Genomic DNA, 10,704 nt, shown 5'->3' with positions numbered 1-10,704 from the left:
TGTTATGCTACCTCAGAATTCAGAGTTGGGGGCGCGCTTGCGGTTTCAAGGGTCTCCGCGAGAATCTTTTTTCCCGCCTCCTGGTGGAGTGTGTTGCTAGGCACATTAGACACGAACTGTAAACAAAACAAATGGCTTGAGCTCTCCCCCCATTCACCATCGACTTGTTATTGAACCAGTTGTAAATGGGATGGGGCGGGAATGTTTTGATGCAAAAGATGAAACATCAAAAACAAACATGGAGGGAAATGTACAACAAGTTGCTTGACACCTTTGTTTATTGTGTGTCCATCTAAGAAGATATACATATACCAGCTTTACATAAAACAGATAGCCCATAATACACATGCAGGGTAGAAACTTGTATCTGCTTTACAGCAAGATGTCTACTCTGTGACATCTGCAGATATGTGGAGCGTGCATTTAACTAAACAAAAAAATACATATACAATACATACCTTTCTGTACAAATCTAATTGTAAAAAGTTGCATGGGATCCAGACAAAGTAGATTTTTCCCTCAGATGGAAAAACAGACATTATCTCTAAAACAGCTTTTTAACAGCTCACTTTATTTTGCCGGACTGCACTGGAGGTTATTTTCTATTTCCAGAAGTCGTTGTCCTATTATCACAGCTAAAGATTTTATCTGGAAGGCACAATACAGAACAGAAGCTGGTTAAGAAAACAAAGTATGTGTTTGTGAAATGACATTATTGCACATAGCCATATTCATTAATAACACACCAGTGTCATATTAAATTAGCAGATCATAAAGCAATATATGAACCGTAGATCTCCAAGACAGACATTACTGTCCACACCTCGTTGTCGATGAAATTCTTATCCAGCTTCTAATATCTATTGTTTGCCGGTCTGGCTGACCAAACAAAGAACTCAACTCAACTCAAAGAACGTCAAGACAAGAGCGCCCTCTGCTGTATATTTGTGTCATACCAAAGAGCAAGATTTGTGTACCCTAACCATAATAGAAAACACAATTGCAAAAACAACAGGCACACCTAAATAATTTTTTTCCTGTGGCTCAGTGGTTAGAGCATGGTGCTAGCATACCAATGTCATGGGTTTGATCCCAGGGGATTGCACATAGTCAGAAAGAAATGTATAGTACAATGCAATGCAAGTCACTTTGGATAAAAGTGTCTGCCAAATGCATAAATATAAATATATATTATAATTTACATTCTTTCTTTCAACCCAATATTCTCAGCATATTCAATATTTATGTAATCGCAGATAGCTCCACATTGTAATTAAATGTTGTAAAGGTTATCAGTTACTACATGTATATAGATTAGTATATATAACACTTGAGGTACATTACCTCTGTCATCTGCTGCTCAACAGTGTCTTGGTATTCCAGGGTTACTGGCCTGTTTTCATGGTCCAAATCTGGCATCTGCTGACCTGGACTACCCACTACATAGCTACAGAGAGGAAAAATGTATGTCCTCTAATCCATAAATCAGACATGGGGTGACATGCTTCAAATTCAAAACAGACAAAAACCACTGTATGAGGCTACTTACCTTTCAATACTTTGAACGTTAAAGCAGAATAGGGATCTCTTAAAATCAAGGTGTTTTGGAGTCGATATGTACACGATTCCTAAATCTGAACCACAGCCATGACAAGTGAGGCTCACAACAAGGCTGAATGACAGGCACAAAAAGGCAGAAGTTTGACTTGATGTTCAGGAAACATTTGTAAATGTAATCTAAAAAGCAAATATCTCACCATCCAAGCTCCTTACGGGTACCGGAAACAAATGGCTCCTTGCCTATGACAACATTGTCACTAATCCCTGGAAATAAAACAAAATATTACATATATTATATGGGATTATTAATTCGGAGTCATCAAAGCAGACTAATAACTAGCATTTTACAGACACAAGCAGTATAAACACAATATTTACAAAAACTGCTAAAATTTATTATTTACGATTTAAAAATCATACATATCCTCTTGATAAAACTATCCATGGTTTTATTGTTGTAAAAGTGTACTAAGCATGTTTTGGCAGAATGAACACTCTTTTGTTTTACTACAAATAGTTTAAATACAGTTCACGTTGCTATAGTGACACAATGGTAAAAGTGTGGTTATTGAGGTTTTACTTTTGAAAAAGCGAAAATATATGGTTACTTTTGTCAAACCATGGTTAACTTTTTTATGGGGTGCCTCAATAGCTGTTGAAACATGTAACGTATCATTTCACACAGCACTCATATTATTGCCTCCTAAATGAATGGCTTCGTTGTTTTCACTACTGCTAAAAGTAAGTGTAAACATCCTAAATCTCTTACGTTTGAGCATGATTTGGTTCCGCTCGTCATCACTGCCTGCCCAGGACAGAGAATCGCCGATGGGAAGCTTGCATTTTCCGCACATGAACACCGCAGGACCGTCGGATTCTCCGTCTTCTTCCACTCGGCTACTGCTGTCCGCCGTACTCTCACAAACAGAGTATGTTTTATTGCTACAGTCAGTGGGTTCTTTCAATTTGCTTGTCATTGTTTCCTGCAAAATCCCAATATCGCTCACTTTGATATATTTCCACCACCAGCAACGTCAAATGTTTTCTAATATTCGCGGGCAAAGTTCTTCTCCTGACTTGACTTGACGACGTGAACGCGGATGGACAGCGCCATCTGCTGCAACGGAGTATTTGCTACGGAAAATAGAGATAAAGACTATTTAAACTCAAACATTTACTATAATAAAATACTTAATACTTAAATATCGTTAACACATTACAGGAATAAGGAGAGGGAAAGGGTTCTTGGCTAAAAACCCAAACAGTGCCGAAAACAAACAAATATTAAATTATTAAATAAAAGCACAAACACAAGAGAAATGTTTTGCTTCGTGTATTCAAGGTTAGACTGGACCATATGCACAGGTTTGCAGGTTTCCGAACTAGTCGTTTAAATAACCACATTGTCGCCCTTGTTCTGAATATGAATATCGGTGTTAGTGCCATGGTTTTTGTGTCAAAACATACTGGCTTTAAATGGCAAACTCGTTGTTACTATATCAAATATGATTAATTATGTAAAAACCGTGTGATCAGATTGGTTACAGTACTACGTACGCCAGTTGACTACTTGAGGCATTCCCCGCCACGCCCCGTTCAAAAGAGTTATTCTCGAACATCCTCCGCAAAAATCCTTTTCAAATTCTGAGTGACAAGAAAGCTCATGTCATGATCTTTACTCTCACTACGGACCATAAAACCATCAGCGAGGTAATAAACGATGGGATTGTCGCTCGTCTCGGGTACCTCTGACTTGTTGCGCACTTATTATTTGGCTACACAGTAACCGCGCCGCTTTGAAATGTTTCCCTTTCGTCTCGTGTCTACTGACTACTTTTCAATCGAGGGAAAAACGATCTCTTCGATTTCTACCTCAAAGGACTCGGATGGTAAATACGCGGAGAAGAATACTTTAGCCCTGGCAGGTGAGAGAGAAACGGGGATTCCTGACTCCTTGTGCGCGCGCTTGAATGCACGCGACGTTTGAAGAAGACTGATTTGAAGATGATTTCAGCGCAGCTCGAGAGCACATCTGGATTTTGTCTTCAGATACTTTACAGCCTTCTCTTACTGTGGACCAAAGAAATGAATGGACTTTCGGACTTCTCAAGTGAGTCGATACAGGTTCATACAGTAGTTCTAAAAATGAAATGTACTCCTTTATTCATTTTTTATATTTCATATAGTAGTTTTTTTTATTTCTGTGTTTATAATGTTAATATATTTATGCACCTGTTTGTTTATTCTTTAGTGCATTTTTTATTTGTATATTTTTTTCTGTATTATGTTTTCCTTTCTTATTACATTTTCCCTGCAGATTTTGTTATTCATTATAACAATTGGATGTTCATTAAAAAGAACCAAAAATATATAATAAATAATTATTTTTTACTTTTATAAAATAATATAATAATTAATCAAATAAAATATGTTTGTAACATTTATTTTGCTTTATAATTGTAATTATTATAAATACAAAAACATGCAATTTAATGTATGCATCACCTCCCAACTCCTTCCAGATTATCTGTTTAGGATCATTAACAGTCATTCAGCACAAGCCTGTGATGGAGATGTCTTGCTCCTCAGGTGCCCACGATACTCAAGCATAACTGTTCAGTCTGCGTTTTATGGGCAGAGTGAAGCTGTGAATGTGCCAGTAATGAGATGCCAATGGCGTAATCACAGCTGTTCCGCCACCACAGCACTGCAGGTGAGGCCATTCTCTTTCCCTCTGTGTCTCTTAAACGAAACAGACCTTTCATTGTCAATAAAATCTACAAGCGTTTTTGTATATTTTTAAGGGTGAATGAATCCCAAGAAAACAGTCCTAAATAGTAGTGTGTTGTAAGATTAGACTCCTGCGGCAGCTGATCTGGTTCACTTTTGGCTCAGAAAAGATCATGCATTCTCCAGAATCAGGACAGGGCTATTACATTTTCCCTGCCTTTTGTACACTGTGTAGTCTATAGCTTTTTACTCTCTCTCCATAAGAAAGTGCTGTATGAATGCCAGGGTCATAGAGACTGCCAGCTGCTGGTTAATCATCACGTCTTCGGCCGAGATCCTTGCCCTGGAACCCCTAAATACCTCCATGTGTCATACAGGTGTAAACCTAGTAAGCATTTCCTCCTTTACGGCATATATTTTTTTTATATATTTACACATCTACATCAGTAAAAGTATTGTTTATTCATACAGCGGAACACAAAAAGAGAGTAACATGTGAGGGGGATCGACTTTTGCTCCACTGCAAGTATCCAAAAGTGCTCAATATCTACTCTGCCGTGTATGGGAGACAGTTGGAAGAGGAAGACTATTGCCCATCAGAGATAGGAGAACCCCCACCCTTTGGTGAGCTTTTGAATATATGTGACATTAATTCTGAATAGATTTTTGAATGGTACCGAAATCTTTCACAATATATTGACAAATACTGTAAAGTTCCGATCTGAGAATGGTTCTAGATAATGAAGTTTTAAATGTTTTTCTTATGTTATGGCAGAATGCCTTTTTCATGGAGCTGTGGGTGTGGTGACAAACATCTGTTATGGTAAACAAAGGTGCTTGTTAACCATAGATGAGGAGCATTTCAAAGACCCCTGCCCTCCTGGAACAAAAAAGTATCTCACTGTTCTCTATGCATGTGGTATGAATGCTTTGACATCCATTAATGAATCGAAATTTATGTAAATCTGTTTATATTTCAGTTCTAATGTAATCCAGCCAGAAAACACATTTACAGTTTAAGGCATGGCAAAATTTAAAGGGACAGTTCACCCTCAGTTTCAAAAATGAAAAGTCTGTTTGAAGAGTTTGATTCCAAAATGAGATAACTAAAAAAATCATGTTTTTTATTGTGCATTCCAATGAATATCAATCAAACTGCAGTTGGTTTGTTTTGATTTAAGCCATAATAACTCAAAAAATACAGCTAACACAATTAAACAAAATAAAATAATTTTTAAACGGAGTCATCTCATTTTGGAACCAAACTCTTCATTTGGCCTCATGTCGTTCAAAACCTGTATATGACTTCTGTGGAACACAAAAGAAGATATTTTGAGAAAAGTGGTTTTGTGTCCATGCATTGGAAGTCAATGGTCCTCAAATTGTTTGATCACCAATGTTCTTCAAAATATCTTCTTTTGTGTTCCACAGAAGTCATATACAGGTTTTGAACGACATGAGGCCAAATGAAGAGTTTGGTTCCAAAATGAGATGACTCCGTTTAAATTTTTTATTTTTATTTTGTTTAATTGTGTTAGCTGTATTTTTTGAGTTATTATGGCTTAAATCAAAACAAACCAACTGCAGTTTGATTGATATTCAGTGATATCACGAATCAGTGATATTCGATATTAGAATCAGTGATATTCACGAATCAGTGATAAAGAATTTTCATTTTTGAGTGAACTGTCCCTTTAAATTACATTTATTAAGTGTGGGAAAAGATTAGCATGTGCCCCTTGCCTCATCTCAGATTGTTGATTTACACAGAATTTTTTTTCCTGTCTCATAAATTACAAGCAAGACAACTGCAGTTAGGAATACAAACAGAATGAGCTTGGCATTTTTAGACCTCAGTGGCTTCCTGTAACACTTCCCGTGATTACGTTGAATGCCAGGCTTGTGTTACTGATTGGAAAGCTAAAGCTGTTCGCAGGAAAAATCAAGATTACTCATCAGCCTCGCATTGAAAGATCGTGGGAGATACTGTGCCAGGCTGGCCTTTGAGGGGGACGTTAGAAGTTGTTAAATGTTTGCACTGAGAGCTTTGCCTGTTTTGTCTTTTTTTCCCCAAACAGTACCACAAAGTTTACTCAAGGAGGCCGATCCCAACCATTTCCAAACTACCTCACTTCCTAGCCAGAGCACCAAAGAAGGTGACAATATACCTTACAGTTGACTGTAAATAGTACATCTATATAATTTGAAATGTTTATCTACATTGTTATTAACAGCAGAACGTCCAGTCGTCAAAAGTGCAAAGTTTCCTGAAAACAGGATCATTGTCAGCAATTCTTTAATGGCATATGGCTTTATTAAAGGTAAATTACTACAATTTTAAATAAATTTCCATTAAACTCACACGCAGCAACATGTATGCTGTACAAAATGACAATTTTGAAGACTTTATCGTCAGTTACACAGCATATGTGTTGTAGGGAAATGAGTCAATAATGATTTCCTAAAGTGGAATCTCTTGCAGAGCATCCCGAGATGGCAGGCCTGCTCTTCACTTCAAGTGTTTGTGTGGGACTTCTGGTCATCCTGATAGCTGTTTCAACTCAGATAACCTGCAGCAGACACCTTAATAATCCTAGAACACTCAATAAGAGTAGAACCACTGAACTAGAAGAGGAGCCAATGAATAAGGATATTGATGAGGAGGATGAAGAAGATAACAGGTCAGAGTCATTGATGGACAGCTCTAACCTTTCAGAAATAGGCAGAAAGTTGTATTGTTGGGAGGATGTGACGTACACCACAGAGGCAGCGGAGCTGATGGAGAGGATCGAACGACGGGAGCTCGTGATTCAGGAGATCAGGATGAATGCGTACCTCAATGGAAACACATGCATCCTGCATTCATACTTGCCAACTGTTAAGCAGAATGTGCAGTAGCTGTGGTTTCATTCTGATTTGGAACAATACCAGATCTGTTTAGTGCCTGATTTTAAAGGCAAAAGTGAGTGACATAGGACTTATTCCATTCCACTAAAAAAGCTGTTGTGTTACATTCTACTCAATTAAAGCCATGTAAAGAAATTTATTTCATAAATTATTGCTTTGATTGAACTTTAAATTATATGATGCACAAATGTTTGTAAAATCAGTATTACATTCACAAAGGTGGTTTACACTGTAGATAAAATCATAAACATGCATTTGAAAAATGAATCAGATGTTTATTTATTATACAGTATTACTCAGTATTTCTATCAAGTCCTTTCTTTGAAAGCTACACCTCTCTTTACTGTAACTTGTCTTTTATGGCCTTGAGGGACCAAAGTGTTGTGTGACTTTTCATAACGCTCTCTGAATGAACTCACACAGCCACAGTGATGCTGAGAGCTGTGCGGCAATATCCTGCCTTTAAACAGCATTGAGTTTCAATGAGTAACTGCCAGAGGCATAGACAAAGAGAGGAAAGGTGTTGCATCCTTCTCCCAATGCATCAGAACAGAGAAATCTGAATGTGTCACACCTTGCATAGCACATAAATACACAAACACATTCGCTTTAAATGAAAGAGTTTTGAAAGAGTTCATTTGAAAAATGCAACCAAATTGCATTTAAAACAGCAGCAGTATTAAAATAAATCTGAAATTACAACTAATTTGTGGGAAATATTTGTTGTCACAACAAAGCACTTCACATTGTATCATCCAAAAACAGATTTAGCTGTAACATTCTCTGTCCATCTACCTTGGGCCCCATTTGATATTTGTGAGCCCCTGGAACTGTCTTTTTAAAGCTTGTCTGTCCGACCATTCTGACTGTAGATACGTGTCATCATCTGCCTCTTCCAGTTTCTATGAAAAACAACACAACATACCATACAATGACAAATGCCCTTTAATATTCTGAATATTCATTTAAAGTTAAGACAGTCAAATCAGACTCTTAATGCAAGACTATTCAAAGGAAAGACTCAAGTTCAGTCTTTACTCACTTTGAGTTCTTCCTGTCTTTTGTAATAGTGCATCATCATCTTCTTTTGCGCCTCTTCACTCACCAGTGGCTCGCGTGCTGGTGCCCCCTGACCCCTCTGAAAAGAACACGCAAGTCAATTTTCGAACTTGCACGTTGAGAACAATCAAGAGTGTATCAAGCTTTGTCTGTCAACCTCCTTTTTGGAATACACACAATCTGAACACAACTGTTCAATATTGACTGATAACGAGTATGTATGTTGTCATTACTAAAGGTCAACACTAAACAACTGCCAACAATAAAGACACTGCGGTACACTAAACACTCACTTTTTGTATTTTCACCACTATTTTTGTTTTTTCATTTTTCCCAATGTAATCCTGCAGTTTCTTGCCCTTCTGAAGTTCTTTCGATGCCCACCACAGTTGAGCCTCTTCATCTGGGATCACCTGTAAAGACGCCTGCAAGACACAGCAGTGTTACATACTGTCAGCCTTTATTTATATTACAAACTGCTGTAACATTATTTTTATCTTACTACATTTTTTTATTCCTAACAACTAGCATGTCGTTTATGGTTATGTAAGGAAGACAGAAAGTTCACAAAAACCTGTGTTCCAGTCAGATCTTCTTGATTTTCAAACTCCATCCTTATTGGATCATGTGGAGGCAGTCCCATTGGGTAAACTATCATCACGGCTCCTCGCAATTGGTCCAGAGCCTCTTTGACCATGTCCATTGTAAGGCAAACATTCGCTTCTACTTGTTTCTTTAAAGAGAAGAAAAATACATTAAATACCACATAACATACGTCACCATGTTAACATCTTATAAATTATACATACTTTTGAGATTAAAGCTTTGGCCTCCTCCATTGTTTTCCTTAAAACATCTTTCATCTTTTCATTCGGAGCTAAATAAGAAAAGCCAGACTTTAGTTATAACAGTAAATAGAATGTATCAAATGTAAACTTTGTCCATGTTTCCAAATGTGAACTACCATGTCCATTTCGCCGTCCGATCTCATCTTTCTTGAAGTCAGCACCACCACTGGGAATGCAGCGCTCCTGCCATTCATCCTGCAGTTTCAGCTCAATGATCTGATCCTCAGTCAGTCCTTGCATGTTCGGTGGGAGAGAGATGCCGTGATCCGCCAGCTCTGAAATTTCTACAGATTTACAAATACCAGGTTGGGCGTTAATATGCAGGTCTCAACAGCACAACACAACAGTCATTTAAGATAGTTTACAATATAATGTACACAGAAATGTATTAGTTTATGTGGTATGTGTGCAAGTATGTCTTTAAACTGCTGATGCAAATGATAAACCCATTGGAAATGGTGCATGACATTTATTAGTAAGTAAAGTATGTAAACATGGCATGCATTCTTTTTCATGTCATTTTATTATGTATACGATTTCATACCTGAGCAGATCCTGTCCACCTTTAGCCTTCCATTATAGATCGCAGCAACCTGTAGGGTGAGACTGTCAACATGTACATCCACCGTTGTGTTAAAGAGAAACTGACTCTCATCTCCCCGTTTGACGTGCAGTTGAACCATGATTCACTTCTTTTGTGGCCCTGTGCAAGACGTTAAATAATAATACATTATACGTGAAGAGCAAGGAATAGAACTGAGAATTGTTGAGGAAACTTAAATGCGCTGCTTTGTGTTTGAGTTGCCATGGCAGCCACAACTCGCACCTGGAATATTATCGTTGGCTGTCCCAGCACGTTTAAAAAAAAAACTTTTGAGATAACGGCGTATTCATACGAACATTACAAGTAGTCAGGTGAAATATTTCTGAAGATTAATACTTTTTAAATCACATCATTAATCAAAATTGCACTTACTATTTCAATAGAATTCTCAGAAGTGAAGAGAAGGCAGCGACACCAGTCGATCCGCTGCAGCCGTACCACTACCGGAAGTTGCGTATGACTCACAAATAAAAGTCTCTTAAGAAGCTTCTTAAAACGTATGTGGTGTAAATTTACAGCTCGCCCCATTTCTAATTCTTGCCAAAGTAACGTATACAGACTTTGCATGCTGTTAACAGATGCACATATTGTATTATATAAACTATGTCCAAGACATAATAGTTATAAAAGTTAACTTGGTTAGGTGACCACTTATAATTCAATACGATTATGTTGTGTGAAGGGATTCATGTTAACCCAATTATGTTATTATTCATACATATTATTTAGTTGTTATCTGTTTTTGTGAGACCAAGAACTATTCAGTGTCTCTTGATAATTTACGTTATGGGTGTGAAAATAAAGAAAAAATGAATCTCTTTGAATCGTGTCTTTAAAATATAATTTATACTGCACACCACCATTTAGATGTAGTGGTAAATGATCCATCCTTAAATATGCCTTTCTTCACCATGATACTGCCAAAAAGCACTTTCAAACTGTGGGGATTTTTTTATTAAATTAATATTTGTATAAATTAAATTAATAATTTAAATA

General features: G+C 37.2%; 3 protein-coding genes across 4 annotated transcripts; 1 reads left to right on the top strand and 2 right to left on the bottom strand.

The window, feature by feature from the left end:
* Positions 1-246: 246 nt before the first annotated feature.
* Positions 247-3,184, bottom strand: mis18a (MIS18 kinetochore protein A). Its single transcript, XM_057321934.1, has 6 exons — positions 3,118-3,184; positions 2,330-2,694; positions 1,758-1,824; positions 1,550-1,672; positions 1,345-1,447; positions 247-648 (listed from the first exon to the last, which is right to left on the bottom strand). Exons 2-6 carry the CDS (start codon positions 2,535-2,537, stop codon positions 571-573), a joined length of 579 nt encoding a protein of 192 aa, XP_057177917.1. The 5' UTR covers positions 2,538-2,694; positions 3,118-3,184; the 3' UTR covers positions 247-570.
* A 379-nt stretch (positions 3,185-3,563) lies between these two features.
* Positions 3,564-7,197, top strand: eva1c (eva-1 homolog C (C. elegans)). 2 transcript variants are annotated; one of them, XM_057321932.1, is made up of 8 exons: positions 3,564-3,670; positions 4,083-4,273; positions 4,555-4,678; positions 4,762-4,914; positions 5,066-5,209; positions 6,369-6,446; positions 6,528-6,611; positions 6,773-7,197. In XM_057321932.1, exons 1-8 carry the CDS (start codon positions 3,565-3,567, stop codon positions 7,186-7,188), a joined length of 1,296 nt encoding a protein of 431 aa, XP_057177915.1. In that variant the 5' UTR covers position 3,564; the 3' UTR covers positions 7,189-7,197. The 2 variants fall into 2 exon arrangements, with proteins under 2 accessions (XP_057177915.1, XP_057177914.1); XM_057321931.1 differs by having other exon boundaries at positions 6,525-6,611.
* A 22-nt stretch (positions 7,198-7,219) lies between these two features.
* On the bottom strand, positions 7,220-10,163 carry cfap298 (cilia and flagella associated protein 298). The gene is made up of 8 exons (XM_057321933.1): positions 10,081-10,163; positions 9,649-9,807; positions 9,221-9,388; positions 9,066-9,133; positions 8,831-8,989; positions 8,550-8,681; positions 8,240-8,335; positions 7,220-8,099 (listed from the first exon to the last, which is right to left on the bottom strand). Exons 2-8 carry the CDS (start codon positions 9,785-9,787, stop codon positions 7,989-7,991), a joined length of 873 nt encoding a protein of 290 aa, XP_057177916.1. The 5' UTR covers positions 9,788-9,807; positions 10,081-10,163; the 3' UTR covers positions 7,220-7,988.
* Positions 10,164-10,704: the final 541 nt, after the last annotated feature.

Source organism: Triplophysa rosa, linkage group LG22, assembly GCF_024868665.1.
Source record: "Triplophysa rosa linkage group LG22, Trosa_1v2, whole genome shotgun sequence".
Lineage (NCBI taxonomy): Eukaryota > Metazoa > Chordata > Actinopteri > Cypriniformes > Nemacheilidae > Triplophysa > Triplophysa rosa.
Note: the sequence above shows the minus strand (reverse complement) of the source record. Positions and strands in the feature narration are given on the sequence as shown.